The 23989-nt window shown below is 40.7% G+C and overlaps 1 protein-coding gene and 1 pseudogene across 2 annotated transcripts; both read left to right on the top strand.

Annotated features, from left to right (window-relative positions):
* The first annotated feature begins 1146 nt into the window (after nucleotides 1-1146).
* Nucleotides 1147-11909, top strand: LOC135512901 (torsin-1A-like). 2 transcript variants are annotated; one of them, XM_064935393.1, is made up of 7 exons: nucleotides 1147-1250; nucleotides 1451-1707; nucleotides 2114-2236; nucleotides 2333-2598; nucleotides 3141-3316; nucleotides 3422-3546; nucleotides 4205-11909. In XM_064935393.1, the coding sequence occupies exons 2-7, from the start codon at nucleotides 1542-1544 to the stop codon at nucleotides 4450-4452; spliced, it is 1104 nt and encodes a 367-aa protein (XP_064791465.1). In that variant the 5' UTR covers nucleotides 1147-1250; nucleotides 1451-1541; the 3' UTR covers nucleotides 4453-11909. The 2 variants fall into 2 exon arrangements, with proteins under 2 accessions (XP_064791465.1, XP_064791466.1); XM_064935394.1 differs by having other exon boundaries at nucleotides 1152-1250; nucleotides 1669-1707.
* On the top strand, nucleotides 6473-23913 carry LOC135511464 (uncharacterized; annotated as a pseudogene).
* Nucleotides 23914-23989: the final 76 nt, after the last annotated feature.

Here is a 23989-nt window from a genome sequence, read left to right as displayed (position 1 = left end):
TCTTTATTCTAGTGAGATTGCTAAAGCGAACACCGCCATTTTTAGTTTTGCCCAACCTAGATCGAGGCACAGACATGGTCTTAATGGGGATAGCTGAGCTGACTACACTGACTGTGCTCGTGGCAGACTCCACTCATAACAAACCACTCATTGTTAAATTCGTGACTTGTGTAATGTTTATGTCCAATGGCCGATGAGCACCGATACGTTTTATCTATAATTTCTCTTCATTATTTCTCTTCATATGACAATGATTAAAAAGCATTTGCAAATAGATTGTCGACTTGATTCATGAAAAATGTTGAAAGTATGATGTTGACAGTTCAATCAAAGCTACTGTAGATATAACGTCATTTTATCTGTGGCCACTGACCTTGAGCCTTCTTGGATGGGCACTTCTATTGTAACTCTATGGCAGCACCCAAGGGGCTTGAATATCTGACAAATATAACAGCAGAGGGTGCACCCCCCTATCCACATCGACGGGACAGTAGTGGAGAAGTTGGAAAAGTTGAAGTTCTTCTGTGTACACATCACAGACAAACTGAAATTGTCCACCCACACAGACAGTGTGGTGAAGAAGGCGCAGCAGCGCCTCTTCAATCTCAGGAGGCTGAAGAAATTCAGCTTGTCACCAAAAACACTCACAAACCTTTACAGAAGCACAATCGAGAGAATCCTGTCGGGCTGTATCACCAGCTGGTATGGCAACTGCTCCGCCCACAACCGTAAGTCTCTCCAGAGGGTGGTGCGGTCTGCCCAACGGGGGTAACCTACCTGCTCTCCAGGACACCTACACCTCCCGATGTCACAGGAAGGCCAAAAAGATCATCAAGGACAATAACCACCCATCACTAAACAGCTATTATTTTTTATTCCTGGTAGATGCCAATGCTGTAGAGATATGCTTAGCGGACTGAAACTTCACTGTTGTAGGCATAATCAAATTGTATTGGTCACATACACATATTTAGCATATTTGCGGGTGTAGCGAAATGCTTGTGTTCCTAGCTCCAACAGTGCAGTAATATCTCACAATTCACAACAATGCCTAATTCTGAAGTAAACCTAACTAAGGAGCAATATAGAAGGGAAACTTTTAATTTGAAAACGTACAGGATACCTCTTTCCGGTTTCCCTGACTTCCGTTTTTTCTATACTGTGTTATGTTTGTTCGCGTATCACTCCTTACAGGCTGTTTGGTGTACGTTTTTTTTGGGGGGGTGAGATGAAATCTCCAACTGTGAAAGGTATTATAGTACATCATTATTGCAACACAACAAGATTTGTTCAAGACTAAAATGTTAGTCCGTAATCGTAACATGGTGTTTTGCATGTTCACAGATTAACTCTCACGTTTACGTTACATGTTTCACGCATTGCTTTTCTTACTATCCTAACAATTTAGATATGGATTTTCTAACGATACGTACATTCCATCTTTTGGCAGATATAGTATGACAGGTTTGAATGGACAGAGGTTTGAAGAATGCCATCATTAACGACCACTCTCTTATAATCGCAAATTTACGGCGTCACTGATGTTCTTCTACCCACTATTGCCCATATTTTGGGCTGTTTCTGCAAAGGCAGATTTCTTTCAATTTGACAGTATTTCTAATGTATCTACGTATTATTTCAATTATATTTATTGTAATATATGGGAAGGGGAGTGTCAACAGAATCAAGATGATGCGACTCAGCAAGGTATGGTGTTAATTTATTTTCTACAAGTTTAAAAAAAACTGTTTTCTGTAGAAATATCAAAATTGAGGCCGTAATTCCAACAGTCTGGGAAACAGACGCACTGGAGCTTGTTCTTGTCACTGACTGTCCATAGGAATTATTTGTAAGGCATAAATTCGTTTTTACACAGGACAAAACTATTTATATTACAATGCAGAGATCGTAAGCAACGATGATTAGCTAGTTTATTCAAACATAGAGGGAATGTCTTATTTAATTTATTATCCGGTGAGGATATGTAAAAGCGTTAGCATTTTCCTTGCAAACTTGCCTTGAGCAGAAATGATAGTGTTGTTTAAATGATTGCAACAGCTATGTCTAACTCTGCATTACACGTGTACACTGTACATTTGTGTGGCCATTTTAGTACCTACTAGGGACCTATGGGCAGCATTCCCTCAAGACTATATCAGTTTGCTGTCACAGTGGTATTGCAGCCTGGGACAGTGCTGTGAATCAGGGGATTGTCGGATAACAAATAATATTACAGGTAAGATTAAGTCATATTGAGGCAATATTTGTATGAATGCATGTTCCACCAGCTATGTCATTTTTGTGCAGTGCTCATTTTGATGTTTTATTTCAGGTCTGGCTAGTGATCTACAGCTAAAGCTTCATGGGCAGCACCTTGCCCAATCAGTGGTTCTGAAGGCTGTGCAGGGCTTTATCAGTAACCCTGAATCCAATAAGCCATTGACCCTCTCCTTCCATGGCTGCTCTGGCACGGGCAAGAACTTTGTGACCCGGATTGTAGCTGACAACTTGTACCGGGACGGGGTGAAGAGCGAGTGTGTGCGTCTGTTCATCGCCCCATTCCATTTCCCCCATGCCAGACTGGTGGACACGTACAAGGTGAGCCTAGCTGTTGGTACAGACATGACTCCTCTCTGACAGGAACATGTGCAGAACAGAACTATGTTATGAATATGGGTTAATAGATTATATAATCAATCTTTTGAGTCCCTGTTTTATTGCCATGCATTGTCAACATTCATGGAGTAGAACTACCTAAATATTTAGATTAAAAATAAAATGTTATCTTTGACATTTTCCAGGTCACCACCTATTAAAGTTATTGGAACTCACACCAGCTAGGCACCCTTCCAACCAATTATAAACTCAATGTTAAATTGCATAATATATCAAAATGATAGTGATGCAATTGATTCAGTTACACAACTCGATCTTGACCAAAGTAGGAATTAAAACAAATATACAATAGTATGTCCAAACTTAGCAAATTATTGAGTGCCATTTTTTGTGGATAAAAAATGTAGAATAATACATGGAATGCCTGTGCATATTTTAATCTCGTGAATATATTGCACACCTGTCTTAAATGGGAACGAGTGAGAGGTGATATTGTTGTGCTCACCATAGCGCTCTCTTTCCAGGGCCAGCTCAGAGAAGCTATCCGGGACATGGTGCTGCGTTGCCCACAGACACTTTTCATCTTTGATGAGGCTGAGAAACTGCACCCTGGCCTTATAGATGCTATCAAGCCCTATATGGACCATTATGACAATGTGGATGGGGTCAGCTATAGGAGGGCTGTCTTCTTATTCCTCAGGTTAGCCATATATACCCTTTAAATTATTGAGAGGCCTCTTCCACTAACTCATGTAAGGAAACCCAACTGACCCTAATCAAGATATGCTGTAATAATTATTTGTAGTAATATAGGTGGGACCACCGTCAACGATGTGGCCTTAGACTTCTGGCACTCAGGGCAAAACAGAGAGGACATTGGGATGGAGGACTTGGAACACCGACTACGTGCTGAAGCTATGGATTCTCAAGGTACCAACAGTGGCTTTACAATCACACACTCATTCTCACACTCATTCACAGTGCATTTGGAAAGTATTTAGACCCCTTTACTTTTCCCACATTTGTTACATTACAGCCTTATTCTAAAATGGATTAAAATAGTTTATTTTCCCTTGTCAATCTACATAAAGTCAAAGCAAAAACAGTTTTTTATACATTTTTACAAATTTATAAAATAAATAAAGTAAACATCATATTTACATAAGTATTCAGACCCTTTACCCAGTACTTTGTTGAATCACCTTTGGCAGCGATTAAAGCCTCTTGGGTATTAAGCCACAATCTTGGTTGGCACAATTGTATTTGGGGAGTTTCTCCCATTCTTCTCTGTCAGGTTGGATGGTGAGAGTCGCTGCACAGCCATATTCAGGTCTCCAGAAATGTTTGATCGGGTTCAAGTCCGGAACACTTTCCAAATGCACTGTAAATAAGTTTTCACAGAGCAAGATTGAAGATGTTTTTCTCATAAACGCTACTACACTGTTAACACAAAAACAAATAGTTTGCAAAATACAGAATACTAATTAGAAGATAGATAGATAGATTAAAACATTTTGAAATACATAACATGTTTTGATGTAAAATACCTTTCTCGAATTGTGGATTTACCAGTTTGTCTGCTTTCCAGGAGGCTTTGCACAGAGTGAACTGATGTCAGGTCACCTTATTGACTTCTTTGTGCCCTTCCTACCTCTGGAGTACCGTCATGTCAAGCTCTGTGCCCGTGATGCCTATGCAGCGCGGGGTCTGGAGCCAGACGAGGGAACGTTGGACGAAGTGGCGAAGGCCATGCTATATACACCCAAGGAGGAGAGGCTGTTCTCTGCCCAAGGCTGCAAATCCATACCACAGAGGATCAATTTCTTCCTACCCTAAACAGACCAATGCAACCCAGGAAACACATGAACAGTGTTTTGGCAAAAAGGAAAAAGTATGTCCTGACACATTGAACATTTCTGCAATGGCACATGTCAATTGAACATGTGGTATGCCCACTCTTCACCCTACACTACCAAGAAAGGAAGAATAGAGCATCTGGCTATAGTAAGATTCAATCTGATAACGAAGAGATTTTAGAGTGCATTTTCAACTTCCTCATTAGACAATTTTTATGCAATTATTTTACGTGAAGCTCAGGTCAACTAGTATTATTATTTGCATGTACAGTACCAGTCAAATGTTTGGACACACCTACTCATCCAAGGGTTTTTCTTTATTTTTACTTTTTTCTACATAATAGAATATATATAATATATGTAGAATAATAGTGAAGACATCAAAATTATGAAATAACATATGGAATCATGTAGTAAGCCAAAGTGTTAAAAATCAAGTTATATTTGATTCTTCAAAGTAGCCACCCTTTGCCTTGATGACAGCTTTGCACACTTGCAATTCTCTCAACCAGCTTCATGAGGTAGTCACCTGGAATGCATTTTAATTAACAGGTGTGCCTTGTTAAAAGTTAATTTGTGGAATTTTTTCCCTTAATGCGTTTGAGCCAACCAGTTGTGTTGTGACATGGTAGGGGTGGTATACAGAAGATGGCCTTATTTGGTAAAAGACCAAGTCCATATTATGGCAAGAACAGATCAAATAAGAAAAGAGGAATGACAGTCCATTACTTTAAGACATAAAGGTCAGTCAATCTGGAAAATGTCAAGAACTTTGACAGTTTCTTCAAGTGCAGTTTCAAAAACAATTAGGTGTTATGATGAAACTGGCTCTCATGAGGAATGACACAGGAAAGGAAGACCCAGAGCTACCTCTGTTGAAGAGGATAAGTTCATTAGCGCTATCAAGATGGCGCCGACAGAGGGTCATCTCACCCCTAGTCCTTAGGAAACAATACAGTATTTCAGGGGGGGGTTTCAGTTGTTTGTTTTTTTTTTTTTACGTTGTTAGGCCAGAAAATCTTTAGTGTTATTACATACAGCCGGAAAGAAATAGAGGATATCAGAGCAATGGCAACTTACCAACATTACGTCCAGGAATATGACTTTCTCGAAGCGGATCCTTTGTTTGCACTGCAACCCATGTTGTTGGAGTCGGTACAGCCACCGGGATTCTTTAGGAGTCGCGGTAACAGAAATAAACATCTCTTTGAAGAAGGGCAGGGGTGTATGCTTCATGATTAATGACTCATAGTATAATCGTAACAACAAACAGGAACTCAAGTCCTTTTGTTCACCTAACCTAGAATTCCTCACAATCAAATGCCGACCATATTATCTCCCAACGGAATTCTTGTCCGTTATTGTCACAGCTGTGTATATCACCGCTCAAACCGATATCACAACGGCCCTCAAGGAACTTCACTGGACTCTATGCAAACTGGAAACCATATCCTGAGGCTGCATTTATTGTAGCTGGGGATAACAAAGCAAATTTGAGAACAAGGCTACCTAAATTCTATTAGCATATTGATTGTAGCACTTGTGCCGTCAATACACTGGATCACTGCTTCTCCAACTTCCACGATATATACAAGGCCCTCCCCCACCCCCCCTTTGGCAAATCTGACCACAACTCCATTTTTCTCCTCCCGTCCTATAGGCAGAAACTCAAACAGGATGTACCCGTGACTAGAACTATTCAACGCTGGTCTGACCAATTGGAATCCATGCTTCAAGATTGTTTTGATCACACCGACTGGGACATGTTCCGGGCAGCCTCTGAGAATAATATTGATTTATACGCTGATTCGGTGAGTGAGTTTATAAGGAAGTGCATGGCCGATGTAAGACATTTAAACGTGTTAACCCTCGCAAGGCTGCCGGCCCAGACGGCATCCCTAGCCGTGTCCTCAGATCATGGTGCAGACCAACTGGCTGGTGTGTTTATGGACATATTCAATCTCTCCCTATCCCCGTCTGCTGTCCCCACATGCTTCAAGATGGCCACCATTGTTCCTGTACCCAAGAAGGCTAAGGTAACACAACTAATTTACTATCTCCCCGTAGCACTCACTTCTGTCATCATGAAGTGCTTTGAGAGACGAGTCAAGGATCATATCACCTCCACCTTACCTGCCACCCAGGACCCACTTTAATTTGCTTACTGCCCCAATAGGTCCACAGATGATGCAATTGCCATCACACTGCCTATCCCATCTGGACTAGAGGAATACCTATGTAAGAATGTTGTTAATTGACTACAGCTCAGCATTCAACAACATAGTACCCTCCAAGCTCATCGTTAAGCTTGAGGCCCTTGGTCTCAACCCCGCCCTGTGCAATTGGGTCCTGGACTTTCTGACGGACCACCCCCAGGTGGTGAAGGGAGAAAACAACATCTGCACTTTGCTGTTCCTCACCACTGGGGCCCCACAAGGGTGCGTGCTCAGCCCCCTCCTGTACTCCCTGTTCACCCATGCCTGCGTGGCCATGCACGCTTCCAACTCAATCATCAAGTTTGCAGACGACACAACAGTAGTGGGTTTGATTGCCAACAACAACGAGAAAGCCTACAGGGAGGACGTGAGGGCACTCAAGAGTGTGGTGTCCGTAAAACAACCTCTCACTCAACGTCAACAAAACAAAGTTAATGTTCGTAGACTTCAGTAAATAGCAGTGGGCGCACCCCCATATCCACATCGACGAGACAGCAGTGGAGAAGGTGCGTTCCTTTGCGTACACATCACGGACAAACTGAAATGGTCCACCAACACACACAGTGTGGCGAAGACAACACCTATTCAACCTCAGGAGGCTAAAGAAATTTGGTTTGTCACCTATAACCCTCACAAACTTTTACAGATGCACAATTGAGAGCATCCTGTCTGGCTGTATCACTGCCTGGTACGGAAACTGCACTGCCCACAACTGCAGGGGTCTCCAGAGAGTGGTGCGGTCTGCCCAACGCATCACCGGGGGCAAACTACCTGCCCTCCAACTACAGCACCTGATGTCACATGAAGGCCAAAAAGATCATCGAGGATAACAACCATCTGGGCCACTGCCTGTTCACCCCGCTACCATCCAGAAGGTGAGGTCAGTACAGGTGCATCAAAGCTGTGACCGAGAGACTGAAAAACAGCTTCTATCTCAGGGCCATCAGACTGTTAAACAGCCATCACTAACACAGAGAGGCTGCTGCCTACATACAGTGAAGACATCAAAACTATGAAATAACACATACGGAATCATGTAGTAACCAAAAAAAGTGTTAAACAAATAAAAATATATTTTATATTTGAGATTCTTCAAAGGAGCCACCCTTTGCCTTGACAGATTTGCACACTCTTGAATTCTCTCAACCAGCTACACCTACAGAAATCCTTGGCCACATTAATAAATGGATCACTAGTCACTTTAATAATGGCACTTCAATAATGTTTACATATCTTGCATTACTCATCTCATGTATATACTGTAATTTATACCATCTACTGCATCTTGCCTATGCCGCTTGGTCATCGCTCATATATATATATATATGTATTCTTATTCCATCCCTTTACTTAGATTTATGTGTATTAGGTAGTTGTGGTGGAATTGTTAGTTTACTTGTTATATATATTACTGCACTGTCGGAACTAGAAACACAAGCATTTCACTACACTCGCAAAAACATCTGCTAACCATGTGTAGGTGACCAATACAATTTTATTTGATGTAGAGATAACTGCACCTCAGATTGCAGCACAAATAAATGCTTTACAGAGTTCAAGTAACAGACACATCTCAACATCAACTGTTCAAAGGCGACTACGTGAATCAGACCTTCATGGTCGAATTGCTGCAAAGACACCACCTCTAGAAGGACACGAAACACAAGCAATGTACATTAGACTGGGGGCAATCTGTCCTTTGGTCTGATGAGTCCCACCGTGAAGCATGGAGGATGAGGTGTGAGAATGCTTTGGCCTCCAATCACCCAACCTCAACCCAAATGAGATGGTTTGGGATGAGTTGGACCGCAGACTGAAGGAAAAGCAGCCAACAAGTGCTCAGCATATGTGGGAACTCCTTCAAGAGTGTTGGATAATCTTTCCAGGTGTAGCTGGTTGAGAGAATTCAAGAGTGTGCAAATCTGTCAAGGCAAAGGGTGGCTCCTTTGAAGAATCTCAAATATAAAATATATTTTTATTTGTTTAACACTTTTTTTGGTTACTACAGGATTTCGTATGTGGTATTTCATAGTTTTGATGTCTTCACTATTATTCTTCAATGTAGGAAATAGTAAAAATAAAGAAAAACCCCTGAATTAGTCGGCGTGTCAACTTTTGAGTGGTACTGTATATCCTTTTGTTTTGTTGGCACTGATGATATATTACAACTATCTGCTTAAGCAGTGGTAGGCACATTCAATGCAAAGGAAGAAATACTGTAAATTGCAGCAAACTAGACTAAATATAAATAAATTAACCTTTGAAGGGCATGTTAATGATTATTCTAGAATTGTATATAGATGACTTGTTTTACAGGTTGATTAAATATTTGCAGGTTAACAGTGTGACATCACTTTAAATAATTTATAACCTGCTCAATAATTGCAATTCAGGTTAGAAGAAAGTAGTATTGATGTGCAATTGTACAGGCAACTGCTTATTGTTGAAATGGTTACTGAACTACAGTGCATTTGGAAATTATTCGGACCCCTTGAATTTTTACCCAAATTTAACGTTACAGCCTTATTCTAAAATGTATTAAATAGCTTTTTTTCCTCATCAATTTACACACAATACCCCATAATGAAAAAATAATGTGTTGCACATTCCTTAAAAATAAAAATCTCATTTTTTTAATTTTTAATTTATTTTACCTTTATTTAACCAGGCAAGTCAGTTAAGAACAAATTCTTATTTTCAATGAGTATTCAGACCCTTTCCTCAGTACGTTGTTGAAGCACCTTTGGCAGCAATTACAGCCTTGAGTCTTCTTGGGAATGATGGTACAAGCTTGGCACACCTGTATTTGGGGAGTTTTTCCAATTCTTCTCTCTCAAGATCTGTCCGGTTGGATGGGGAGCATCGCTGCACGGCTATTTTCAGGTTTCTCCAAAGATCAGGTTAAAGTCTGGGCTCTGGCTGAGCCACTCAAGGACACTCGGAGAATGGTCCTGAACCCACTCCTGCGTTGTCTTGTCTGTGTGCTTATGGTTGTTGTCCTGTTGGAAGGTGAACCTTCGCCCCAGTCTGAGGGCTCTGAAGCAGGTTTTCATCAAGGATGTCTCTGCGCTAGAGGTCGACCATCTTTCACTCGATCCTGACTAGTCTCCCAGTCCCTGCCACTGAAAAACATCCCCACAGCATAATTCTGCCGCCGTGCTTCACCGTAGGGATGGTGCCAGGTTTCCTCCAGAATTGGCATTCAGGCCAAAGAGTTCAATCTTGGTTTCAACAGACCAAATTATATATCTTTTTTCTCAGAGTCCTTTAGGTGACTTTTGGCAAACTCCAAGCGGGCTGTCATGTGCCTTTTACTGAGAAGTGGCTTCCGTCTGGCCACTACCATAAAGGCCTGATTGGTGGAGTGCTGCAGAGATGGTTGTCCTTCTGGAAGGTTCTATCTCCACAGAAGAAATCTGGAGCTCTGTCATCGGGTTCTTGGACCCCTCCCTGACCAAGGCCCTTCTCACCCGATTGCTCAGTTTGGCCGGGCAGCCAGCTCTAGGAAGAGTCTTGGTGTTTCCAAACTTCTTCCATTTAAGAATGATGGAGTGTTCTTGGGGATTTCAATGATGCATACATTGTCTCGGAGCTCTACGGACAATCCCTTCGACCTCATGTCTTGGTTTTTGCTCTGACATGCACTGTCAACTGTGGGACATTATATAGATAGGTGTGTGCATTTCCAAAACATGTCCAATCAATTGAATTTACCACAGGTGGACTCCAATCGTGTTGTAGAAACATCTCAAGGATGATCAATGTAAACAGGATGCACCTAAGCTAAATTTTGAGTCTCATAGCGAAGGGTCTTTTATTTATTCATTCTCCCCAATTTCGTGGTATCCAATTGGTAGCTAGTCTTGTACCATCACTGCAACTCCCATACGGACTCAGAGGTGAAGGTCGAGAGCCGTGCATCCTCTGAAACACATCCCAGCCAAGCCGCACTGCTTCTTGACACAATGCTGAGTTAAACCCGGCAGCCAGCCACAGCAATGTGTCGGAGGAAACACCGTGCACCTGATGACCGTGTCAGCGTACATTGCACCCTGCCCGCCACAGGAGTCGCTAGTTGTCAATGTGACAAGAACATTCCTGCCGGCCAAACCCTCTCCTAACCCGGACGACGCTGGGCCAATTGTGCCCTGCCCCATGGGTCTCCCAGGTGCGGCCGGCAGCGACAAGCCTGGACTCGAACCTGGATCTCTAGTGGCACAGCTAGCACTGCGATGCAGTGCCTTCGACCACTGTGCCCCTCGGGAGGCCGTAATGGTCTGAATACTTATGTATTGTATAAGGTATGTTTTTAGTTGTTTATATTTGCTAAAATTTCTAAAAGCCTTATTTAGCTTTGTCATTATGGGATACTGTAATGTAACAATGTGGGAGAAAGGGAAGGGATCTGAATACTTTTCAAATGCACTGTACTTGGTCTGAGTATTCCACGAACATGAACTACATTTTTAAGACGAGTGTAACATTTGAGTCACCCTACACTTTTTTTGATCTAGAATTATTGATTTACTTGATTTAAGTTATATAATTTAAAATGTTTTATTTAACCTTTATTTAACTAGGCAAGTCAGTCACGAACAAATTCTTATTTACAATGACTGTCTACCCGGGCCAAACCCGGACGACTCTGGGCAAATTGTGCGCCACCCTATAGGACTCCCAATCACGGCCGTATTTAATACAGCCTAGATTCAATCCGGGGACTGGGGTGATGCCTCTTGCACTGAGATGCAGTGCCTTAGACCGCTGCCTGCGGCACTCAGGAGCCCATTATTATAATCTGATTATTCCAACGATGTTTTGATGCTTTTTTTTGTCCATTGTTATGTGTTACTTGCACAATACACCTCCTAATTCTAATTAGCAAGTACATACATAAAGTTAGTGTTCCATTGTCTGTACATGTGCTGTAGCTATTTTTACTGCCTGTTTTTCCGTCATTGTAAAAAGTGTTAGCACATTTTTGGTTTTGTAAGAAAATGTGAGGTTGCGTTATGAATAGGATATGATTTATGATAGTGTCGTCCTCCATAATTTCTGCTATTTAATGACCTTTGTCCAGATCATTGTGTGTAAAAATAATAATAATAAATAAAAATGTTGTCTCAGATCAGGCAAACAAAGTGGCTGTAAAATAAAGATAAGGTATGCTGTGCCAGATGGATTGTAAGTTATTTTAGACTAATAAAGTATCCTTGATTAATTTGAGTCAGTTTACTCTTGAATCTAAAACCTGCACTCATAATCAATTGTGGGCTGATTATTTCACCTCAGTTGATTCCCATCAGCATGCTTCAGTTCTGCTGGCACCTAGCCGAACTCTATGGAGGTAAAAGAGTGAATTAATCATACAAGCATGTAAAATATGAGTTGCACCTGTATACTGAGTTTGTAGTTGCAAAAAATATTTGCAAACATGGAACTTCTTTTGAGAATAAATACAACGCAAGCTCATAACATGTGTGAATAAATACAACACTTCCAAACATGTAAGTTGATATGTGAATAAATTCAATAAGATTTGCAAGCATGCAACAACATTTCAGAATGAATGCAACTCATTTACTAAACTTGCAAGTGGTGAATTTTCTGTGAATCAAAACTACATTTGTCGATGTTGAATCTGTGCGCTCAGAGTATTTATGCAGAAGTTGGATCTAGTGGATATATGGAGAGAGACGTTTTCTGTTGAGAGATCCTATATCTGGTGTAACAAAACATGTACTAGATGTTTATGTATTGACAGTTGGATGGTTTCAGAGGGCTTACGAAAGGATGTTTCTGTTCATATTCTTGACACGCCTATAACAGACCATAGAGCTATTTGCATACAAGCTAAAATATTTCCCTGGAATGATAGTCAGTGCAAGGCTTTATAATGGAAACTTAATAACTCCATATTAAAAGATGAAATAGTCTAATTTGATATCATAGGATGCATTATACCTTTTTGGAATAAGGTCCAGAGTGAAAGTCTCCAAAGAACAAACTGGGAAGTTCTAAAGTTTGTAATGGCTAAATATTTAAGAGAAAATAGCAGTGATCTTGCGAAGATTTGCTCTTCCAGAGACCTAATAGTCTTTCAGATACAGATAAAGCAGAGTTAATTAAGGAACAAAATAAACTGGGTGAAATTTACAAGGTTAAGGAAGAGGGTGCTTTCATCAAGAAGGAAAGCGGAACATTTAAGAGTGATTATCTTAATTTACCGAGGTTAGCTAGCCAGCTATTTGTCGTCCTTAACGTAGGAGATACTGCTAGCTAGCTAGCCAACAGCTAGCCAACAGCTAGCCTACGTCTACCGAATTGAACTTCAACTACCCGGTCAACATTCCGCTTCGCTCCACAGGTAGTATCACATTTTCATTTCACTTCATTACAGTACAACGGTTTGATTTGTTTGATCGTAGCTAGCTAGCTACATAGCCGTCTTTGTATCTAAGACAATTGTGTAGTCTAGAGCGATTTTCTAGGTTAGCTAGCCAGCTATTGTCGTTCTTTTAACGTAACGTAACGTAATCAACACTGCTAGCTAGCCAGCTAGCCCCCGAATAGCAGCACTGTAGAAACTATTACACTCGACGGAACGACTTGATTAGTGTAGTGTCAACAACGCAGCCACTGCCAGCTAGCCTACAAAGTCAACAACGCAGCCACTGCCAGCTAGCCTACTCCAGCAGTACTGTATCATTTCAATCATTTTAGTCAATAAGATTCTTGCTACGTAAGCTTAACTTTCTGAACATTCGAGACGTGTAGTCCACTTGTCATTCCAATCTCCTTTGCATTAGCATAGTCTCTTCTGTAGCCTGTCAACTATGTGTCTATCTATCCCTGTTCTCTCCTCTCTGCACAGATCTCTGCTTATTTTTCCAGACTGGAGAAATTTCACTCTAAAAGTAACGCTTTTGAACAGTTAAATGTGAATAATATGATCGAGGACAATTGCCAACTACTGTGCCAATTTTTTACACCTATAGGTAGTGTGAGGAGTCTGCAGCTCTGTTCTTTGATTCTCTTGGAAATGTTGTCTCTATTGATTCTTCTGATCATGTGATAATCCCATCTCCTTAGAGGAAATTATAGAGGTTATTGATCACTTTCAAATGAACAAATCCCCTAGGGTTGATGGTAATACTACCATCATCAGAATTCTGCAGAAGTTTTTCCAAAGAATTGGCCTTCTTTCTATTGGAAGTGAACTCTGAAGTACAGCCAATGAAGCACTCCCTCCCACTCTAATGCAAGGTTTAATCACTCTAACTCCTAAACCTAAAAAAATACTTGTTACTCATTGATAATCAGTGTCCAATTTGCCTTTTAAATAACTATTATAAGCTAATAGCGCTTGTCAAATCAAATGTATTTATAAAGCCCTTCTTACATTAGCTGATATCTCAAAGTGCTGTACAGAAACCCAGCCTCAAACCACAAACAGCAAGAAATGCAGGTGTAGAAGCACGGTGGCTAGGAAAAACTCCCTAGAAAGGCCAAAACCTAGGAAGAAACCTAGAGAGGAACCAGGCTATGAGGGGTGGCCAGTCCTCTTCTGGCTCTGCCGGGTGGAGATTATAACAGAACATGGCCAAGATGTTCAAATGTTCATAAATGACCAGCATGGTCAAATAATAATAATCACAGTAGTTGTCGCGGGTGCCGCAAGTCAGCACCTCAGGAGTAAATGTCAGTTGGCTTTTCATAGCCGATCATTAAGAGTATCTCTACCACTCCTGTCTCTATAGAGTTGAAAGCAGTCTGGGACAGGTAACACGTCCGGTGAACAGGTCAGGATTTCATAGCCGCAGGCAGAACAGTTGAAACTGGAGCAGCAGCACGGCCAGGTGGACTGGGGACAGCAAGGAGTCCTCATGCCAGGTAGTCCTGAGGCATGGTCCTAAGGCTCAGGTCCTCCGAGAGACAGAGAGAAAGAGAGAATTAAAGAGAGCATACTTAAATTCACACAGGACACCGGATAAGACAGGATAACAAACTGACCCTAGCCCCCCGACACATAAACTGCTGCAGCATAAATACTGGAGGCCGAGACAGGAGGGGTCAGGAGACACTGTGGCCCCATCCGATGATACCCCCGGACAGGGCCAAACAGGAAGAATATAACCCCACCCACTTTGCCAAAGCACAGCCCACACCACAAGAGGGATATCTTCAACCACCAACTCACCATCTTGAAACAAGGTCGAGTATAGCCCACAAAGATCTCTGCCACGGCACAACCCAAGGGGGGGCGCCAACCCAGACAGGAAGATCACATCAGTGACTCAACCCACTCAAGTGACGCACCCCTCCTAGGGACGGCATGAAAGAGCCCTAGTAAGCCAGTGACTCAGCCCCTGTAATAGGGTTAGAGGAAGAGAATCCCAGTGGAAAGAGGGGAACCGGCCAGGCAGAGACAGCATGGGCGGTTCGTTGCTCCAGAGCCTTTCCGTTCACCTTCACACTCCTGGGCCAGACTACACTCAATCATATGACCCACTGAAGAGATGAGTCTTCAGTAAAGACTTAAAGGTTGAGACCGAGTCTATGTCTCTCACATGGGTAGGCAGACCATTCCATAAAAATGGAGCTCTAAAGAAGAAAGCCCTGCCTCAAGCTGTTTGTTTAGAAATTCTACAGACAATTAGGAGGCCTGCGTCTTGTGACCGTAGCGTACATGTAGGTATGTACGGCAGGACCAAATCAGAGAGATAGGTAGGAGCAAGCCCATGTAATTATTTATAGGTTAGCAGTAAAACCTTGAAATCTGCCCTTGCCTTAACAGGAAGCCAGTGTAGGGAGGCTAGCACTGGAGTAATATGATCCATTTTTTTTGTTCTAGTCAGGATTCTAGCAGCCGTATTTAGTGCTTTATCCCGGTAGCCGGAAAGTAGAGCATTGCAGTAGTCTAACCTAGAAGTAACAAAAGCATGGATTAATTTTTCTGCATCATTTTTGGACCTAAAGTTTCTGATTTTTGAAATGTTACATAGAGGGAAAATAGCTGTCCTTGAAACAGTCTTGATATGTTCGTCAAAAGAGAGATCAGGGTCCAGAGTAACGCCAAGGTCCTTCACAGTTTTATTTGAGACGACTGTACAACCATTAAGATTTATTGTCAAATTCAACAGAAGATCTCTTTGTTTCTTGGGACCTAGAACAAGCATCTCTGTTTTGTCCGAGTTTAAAAGTAGAACATTTGCAGCCATCCACTTCCTTATGTCTGAAACACAGACTTCTAGCGAGGACAATTTTTTCTGGCTTCACCATGTTTCATTGAAATGTACAGCTGTGTGTCATCTGCATAGCAGTGAAAGTTAATATTATGTTTTTCGAATGACATCCCCAAGAGGTAAAATATATAGTGAAAACAATAGTGGTCCTAAAACGGAACCTTGAGGAACACCGAAATTTACAGTTGATTTGTCAGAGGACAAACCATTCACAGAGACAAACTGATATCTTTCCGACAGATAAGATCTAAACCAGGCCAGAACTTATCCTTGCTAAATGATCAAGGGCTGTTTTGGATGCCATTATAGAGGAAACCCAGTCAGGGTTTATTAAAAACTCTATGGAGGTAAAATAGTGACTTAATTATACAAGCATGTAAAGTATAATTTTCCAATGTAAAATATGAGTTTATGAAAAATAGACTAGTAATCTAGAATAATGTCAGACTGATATTAGAGATCATAGATTACTCAAATGTGTTCTCTGATGAGAGTTTTATACTATTTTAGGATTTTTAGAAAGCCTTTGATACAGTAGAACATTACATTTTATGCCCTTAAAAATGTGGCTTTGGAGAGCTACTGTATTTTGTAAAATTATTAAAACTCTGTATACATATGATAATATCTCTATCAAACTGAAACCATACCTCTCCAAGGTTTGAATTAATTCAGGGTACAGACAAGGGTGTCCAATTTCACCTGATCTCTTTCTATTAGCCACACAGTTTATTACTTCTCATATCAAGACAAGTGTTTTAAAGGGTATTTATATTGCAGACAGGGAGATTATTAGTCAGTTAGCGGATGACACCACCCTCTTCCTAAATTATGCATCTCAGATTCCAACTGTGCTTAATGGGATTCATTCATTATCTAAAGCATCTGGTATGTTGCCAGTTAAAAACTGTGTTATGCCCTCAATCTCTGACATCCCAGTTAAGGATACAGTCTTATCTGGGAATTATGATAACTAATAATGAAAAAGCTAGATGCTTACTGAACTTTAACCCTATCACAGAGAACTCAAAATAAACTTAATCACTGGATACAAGGGATTTATCTCTGAATGGTAGAATATTGCTCACAAAGAATGAGGGTATTTCCAGGCTCACTTATGTTGCTTTATCATTACATGTCAAAAATCAGATAAGCAAGATACTTTTTTATTTTGTATGGAAGAACAGGACACATTATATATAAAAAATCTGTCATTATGAATACTTGTGAAGAGGGTGGTCTCAATTTTCTTGATTTTCCCTCTTGAATAACACTTTAAAGATGAATTGGATGAAGCAATTCCTGAAGAATCCTACCTCTATATGTAATTTTATCTCTCAGTATGTTTTTTCTCATTTAGGTGGCCTCAAATTTCTACAGTATTGAAAAAATACCAACTAATTTATTTAATTTCCATAAACGATCCCTTTTAGCATGGTCTTTGATCTACAGGCACAATTTTACTCCCCACAAATATTTTATCTGCAACTATGGAGATATATTATACAAAGGCAAGTCCTTGTTTTTTTAATAATGTTTCCCGAAACAATATTATATTAGTGATTCAACTCCTCAATGGTATTTTATTTAATTATGCTGAATTTTTAGCTTTCATAAAATACTGATCACTCCAAAGGAATTTGCTGTAGTTTTTGATTTTTTTATTGATTTTTTATTTCACCTTTATTTAACCAGGTAGGCTAGTTGAGAACAAGTTCTCATTTGCAACTGCGACCTGGCCAAGATAAAGCATAGCAGTGTGAACAGACAACACAGAGTTACACATGGAGTAAACAATTAACAAGTCAATAACACAGTAGAAAAAAGAGTCTATATACATTGTGTACGAAAGGCATGAGGAGGTAGGTGAATAATTACAATTTTGCAGATTAACACTGGAGTGATAAATGATCAGATGGTCATGTACAGGTAAAGATATTGGTGTGCAAAAGAGCAGAAAAGTAAATAAATATAAACAGTATGAGGATGAGGTAGGTAAAATTGGGTGGGCTATTTACCGATAGACTATGTACAGCTGCAGCGATTGGTTAGCTGCTCAGATAGCAGATGTTTGAAGTTGGTGAGGGAGATAAAAGTCTCCAACTTCAGCAATTTTTGCAATTTGTTCCAGTCACAGGCAACAGAGAACTGGAACGAAAGGCGGCCAAATGAGGTGTTGGCTTTAGGGATGATCAGTGAGATACACCTGCTGGAGCGCATGCTATGGGTGAGTGTTGCCATCGTGACCAGTGAACTGAGATAAGGCGGAGCTTTACCTAGCATGGACTTGTAGATGACCTGGAGCCAGTGGGTCTGGCGACGAATATGTAGCGAGGGCAAGCCGACTAGAGCATACAGGTCGCAGTGGTGGGTGGTATAAGGTGCTTTAGTAACAAAACGGATGGCACTGTGATAAACTGCATCCAGTTTGCCGAGTAGAGTATTAGAAGCTATTTTGTAGATGACATCGCTAAAGTCGAGGATCGGTAGGATAGTCAGTTTTACTAGGGTAAGTTTGGCGGCGTGAGTGAAGGAGGCTTTGTTGCGGAATAGAAAGCTGACTCTAGATTTGATTTTAGATTGGAGATGTTTGATATGAGTCTGGAAGGAGAGTTTACAGTCTAGCCAGACACCTAGGTACTTATAGATGTCCACATATTCTAGGTCGGAACCATCCAGGGTGGTGATGCTAGTCGGGCGTGCGGGTGCAGGCAGCGAACGGTTGAACAGCATGCATTTGGTTTTACTAGCGTTTTAGAGTAGTTGGAGGCCACGGAAGGAGTGTTGTATGGCATTGAAGCTCGTTTTGAGGTTAGATAGCACAGTGTCCAAGGATGGGCCGGAGGTATACAGAATGGTGTTGTCTGCGTAGAGGTGGATCAGGAAATCGCCCGCAGCAAGAGCAACATCATTGATATATACAGAGAAAAGAGTCGCCCCAAGAATTGAACCCTGTGGCACCCCCACAGAGACTGCCAGAGGACCAGACAGCATGCCCTCCAATTTGACACACTGAATTCTGTCTGCAAAGTAGTTGGTTAACCAGGCAAGGCAGTCATTAGAAAAACCGAGGCTACTGAGTCTGCCGATAAGAATATGGTGATTGACAGAGTCGAAAGCCTTGGCAAGGTCGATGAAGATGGCTGCACAGTACTGTCTTTTATCGATGGCTGTTATGATATCGTTTAGTACATTGAGCGTGGCTGAGGTGCACCCGTGACCGGCTCGGAAACCAGATCATACTGGAGAAGGTACGGTGGGATTCGAGATGCAATCCCCTCTGGAGTTATTGTACTTCTTAGGGATGTAGCCAAATCTATCCCCTCTTCTTTATATTCTCTTGATCCAGCTGACAGCAGGCAATATAGATTTCTCTCCTTCTGTTTTGAACAACATTAGGAAAATATATGCTCTATTTCAATGTGATGTTGTTTCAGTCCCATACCTCATGTCTTTCTAGAATGGCCTTTCTTTTTTTGGTCTCTTTCTCAGAAATGTCTTTTAACTAATGAGATTAAAGATATTTATTCTAAATTAATCCATAAGTGCTACACTACTAAACATTATCTTGAAAAGTTTGTTTTTTTTAAGAAAGAAAAAAATATGTTTTTTATACCTCCTGTAATTAACAACTGCTTTACATTTATTTTGGTATTGCTCTTATACCTGGAAGCTGTGGCAAGATATTATAAGATTTGTTTTAGATAAAATACATGCAAATATTTCCCTTCTACTTGAAAATGTGATATTTGGTTTACAAAGTATGTGCAAAGCCTTTCTTCTTAAGTAACCTCATTGTTATTTTAGCTAAAATACATATTCATAAATGTACATTTGAGTCAAAAGCCTCTTATTCTTTTTTAATGAAATTGAACAAAAATATTAACACAATTTCTTCTCAAAACAAAAAAGCAATCAAAACGTTGAACGTTCGTAAGTTTTACAAGGTCTTTAAATAATGTATTGTCTTTATTCCCCTGACCATTGTTTGTATACTATGTTCTATACTCCGTTTGTTTTTCTATATTGTATATTATAAATCGCTTTACAAAAAAAATAAGAAAAACTACGACCGAAATCACAGAAGGTGCACATGATTTATCGCAGCTGGCGGGTGTGTGGCGTGTTTTTTTCCCTACCCATTCTACTGCATTCGTGCAAACTCCGCTCTCTCTCACACACGGGGCGCCGTGCGAGAGATAAAGACCACCTACCCATTCGGCTACCGATGGGCGTTTGTGAAGCAAACGCGTGGTCAGCTGGCATTGGCTGAAACGATTTGACCCATGCTTTTTTCAATTAATTGGATTGGTTAAAGGTTGTTACGCTTCCTCCTGGAGCTGCTATCCAATGAAAACCAGACATATGTTCGGAAACGAGAGACCATCAGCAGCGTTTGGGGCTTGCAGTAAGTACAGCATTTGAGGTCAGGATTTTGACCAATATAGCATGTAACTAGCCATAGCTAGTTTTACTGCTAGATTTAGTGTCTATAAAATGTATGGCATTTATTTACTTTGTTAATTACATTTTCTATTTTAGAGTTTTTTTTTTTTTTAGCAAGCTGAAATGACAACCCTGTCGATGGTTTTGATGGCCGTATCGATCGTTTCCGAGAACAATTTGAAGATGGGGGGGGGGGTAAGTTCTGAATAAATACTGAACCTTCCTGGGGGGGGGGGTGTGACATTTGAAATGTGGTGATTGGACTACATGTCATATGTTGGATGAGTGTCACAGAGACACACTTTCATAGCCTGCTCATTTTATGCAATATCAGCTTGACAAGCTCAAAATGTAATTCACATTTAGCTGACATCTTCTGATTTAGTGATTACTCATCCAAAACACCATCAATGGCTTGCATGCAATCCCTCTGCTCTTTTCCCAGATTAACTACACAGGTAAATGGCCCTTGCCGAGTGGCTCTGCCCTCATTACTCACTTGACTTACTTACACCTGACTTTTGAACAAAATTTTGCAGATGCCTGAAAAAGCTGATGGGTGGAATCTAAACACAAGTCAGACTATGGGAAGTTTGTTCTCACTGCTGGGAAATTCTATGGTGACGTAGACAAAGGTGCCTCTGTCATTATGCCATTTAGGCTCCAGCAATAGAATCTGGTGTGTCTAGCTGCTTCTCAATAGGTTGACACTTGATATGAGTATTTCTTGAGCGTTTTAAAAATTGCAGGCCTTCAAAACAGCCAGGATGCTCGCTTTTACTCTGCATCCTCCCGCTTTGAGTCAGTCAGCAACAAAGACCAGCCACTGGTAATCCAGTTTACTGTGAGACATGAAGAGAACATTGACTGTGGTGGAGGCTACCTCAAGCGTTTCCCAGCTGATCTCAACCAGGAGGAAATGCATGGAGAATCCACAAACATCATGTTTGGTAAGTATAAACATCCTATTTGTAACTGGGAACATTGGAAAGTAGGTTATGACTCACTTGTCACATTCCTTTCTGTTTTGAGAGTCCCCTAGGTATTGTTCCCCGTGTTAGTCTCACTATCTTGAGTTGCCTGGCTACTTTACACCACATACTATTGGCAGTGTGAAGTTAAATTCCTGTGTTTGTGTTTTGGCTGTCTTAGGTCCAGACATCTGTGGTCCAGGCACTAAGTGTTGAGAAGCCCTTTTGTCCTTAAGCAATTCTGCTATATTTTCTAGTCAATGGTAACAGTTGTATTATTTATCTATGCACTTCACCATCTTATGTCAACATTTTTGCTATCCCACCTTTTTCTCAGTATTGTTTTAAAAGTATTGGCCTTAAAGAAGTTAGAAACATTATTTTGTTTTTGCATGCAGTAACTTGTTTTGTGTGTTCCCTAGGACGATGAATATACACACTGGTAGTCAATCCGGATAACACCTACGAGCTGGAGATCGACAACAAGAAAGTTGCGTCTGAAAGCCTAGAGGAGGACTGGGACTTCCTTCCTCCCCTAGAAGATAAAGGACCCTGACGCTGAGAAGCCAGATGCCTGGGATGAGAGAACATTGATGATCCTGAAGACAAGAAACCAGAGGTATGTTAACAAGACATTAAAGAATGCATGAGAACACCATTTCATTTTCTGTAGAAAATGCAGGTGACTCTGTGCAAAGGACATTATTAAGCCACTGTTTCCTTTAGGACTGGGATGTGGCTGAGACTATCCCTGATGCCAAGAAGCCTGATGACTGGAACCATGAGATGGATGGTGAATGGGAGCCTCCAATGGTCACGGACCCTGACTATAAGGTAGGCCTCCACGGTCGTTTGTACTCATGGCCACAAGGATTTGGTGTGTATGTACTACACTTTGTGAAATGTGGTCTTGCCATGTTTACTAATTTGCCTATTTACTTGGATACATAGTGGCGAAAAAGTACTTTTGCATAGGGAACTAAGCACTTTCTGACATTGTTTTTCCCAGGGGGAGTGGAAGCCCAAACAGATTGACAATCCTGCCTACAAGGGGAAATGGGTGAACCCTGAAATTGACAACCCTGACTACACTGCTGACCTTGACATATGCCAGCATGGGGGTGAATGGATATGTGGCAGGTAGTGACTGACTCTAATCCTTGATTAATGTAACATGGTGTGTAGTGTTTAACTTTTACTATTCTTTTGACTTAAACATTCAATTTTATTTTTATTTAAATCTTAACCAATGACCCTTTATCATTTTATAGGTGAAGTCGGACTATTTTTGACAATTTTTTTTCAATGACCCAAAGCATGCAGAAGTGGGGAACGAGACATGGGGTGCAACAAAGGTAAGTCGATGGTCTCCTTTTTTTGTGTGATATACCATCAACTTTACCAGTTATGTTTAGATTGAGTTGTCATTATAATATGCCCTCTCTAAAAGGTGATGTGTGCATCGTCTCCTACCCTGTCAATAATTTTATTTTTATTTTTTGCTGTCTACACAGGACCCTGAAAAGATGACGGATAGTCAGGAAGAGGAGACAAAGAAACGGGATGCAGAAGAGATGAAGAAACTGACTCTAAACACAAAGATGAGTTGTAAACCGGAACTTCTGAAAAGAAACCCTGTCTACTATGATCCATTGGCTGAAGATGGGGCTTTGTTGGCCTTTCCGTTAATGATTGATGCTTCTCCCCCAAAACAAATGGGTAGCTATTGTTTTGCCTACATCACAAGGGAAGGGGTGAAAACTAAGGACAGCAATTAGTTATGTTGTTACTCTATAGGAGTTCCGATTTGATATTTGGTTGAAGATTTATTGTTAGTTTTTTTGCAGTGACATGCCAGTAGTTGTTTTTGAAAGTGAAGTTTACAACAATTTGAATCTCATCGCTGAAAACAATGTTCTTCTGCTAACTACATTGTTAAGTATATTGACCATCTCAAATTTCCTGACAATGTTTACCTCAATGCATTTTTTTGTCTTTTTTAATCTGACACATTTTTGTTGAGTCTGTGCTACCTGATGTCTGGTAGGTGCTTGTACCCCAAACATGTATAGGATGGTGTGTGTGTATATCTCTCAACTCTTTTGGATATGGTGTGAAAGTCTACTGATTATCCTTTCCTGCAGATTATTTTCAGCACTCATGGTGTCACTGTGTATTGGGTAGGCAGTTTTCACTAACTACTCAAACTACCTTAAATCAAATGCACCTATTTTCTAAATTGAAAATAACAAAGATCAGACTGCATACATCTCCTAAGATATTCTAAAGCAGGAGGGTCTGATGCCTGACCATTGCTATGTTCATCTTGGGGGAAATGTGTTTAAAAAATAAATAAATATTGGAATTTTTTTCCCCCTCTGGTTTTTAATGTCAATGTTTCTGCACTGCTCTACCCTAAAGACTTGTCCCAATGCTGCTTGGAAGTTGACCCTGTTGTGAAACATTTTAGACTATGTATGGGGAGGCTGTTTTCATTTTATTGTGGAAGGAAGTTCTTATACAGATTACTCTCCAATAATGCAACATAAAGGAAGTGACTCAATTTATTGTTTTTGTCTCATTCTTATATTCTATAACGCTCACAGTGTGTCGCGTAATTTGAGGGTAACTCCACCTTC

The sequence above is a fragment of the Oncorhynchus masou genome, chromosome 24 (genome assembly GCF_036934945.1).
Source record: "Oncorhynchus masou masou isolate Uvic2021 chromosome 24, UVic_Omas_1.1, whole genome shotgun sequence".
NCBI classification, from domain to species: Eukaryota; Metazoa; Chordata; class Actinopteri; order Salmoniformes; family Salmonidae; genus Oncorhynchus; species Oncorhynchus masou.
This window is presented reverse-complemented; position numbering and strand designations above follow the sequence as displayed.

Coding starts and splice junctions, on each gene's coding strand:
- LOC135512901 (XM_064935393.1), top strand. CDS start 1,542: ATGTTCTTCTACCCACTATTGCCCATATTTTGGGCTGTTTCTGCAAAG. Junction 1,708..2,113: donor AGATGATGCGACTCAGCAAG/GTATGGTGTTAA, acceptor TGGCCATTTTAG/TACCTACTAGGGACCTATGG. Junction 2,237..2,332: donor GATAACAAATAATATTACAG/GTAAGATTAAGT, acceptor GTTTTATTTCAG/GTCTGGCTAGTGATCTACAG.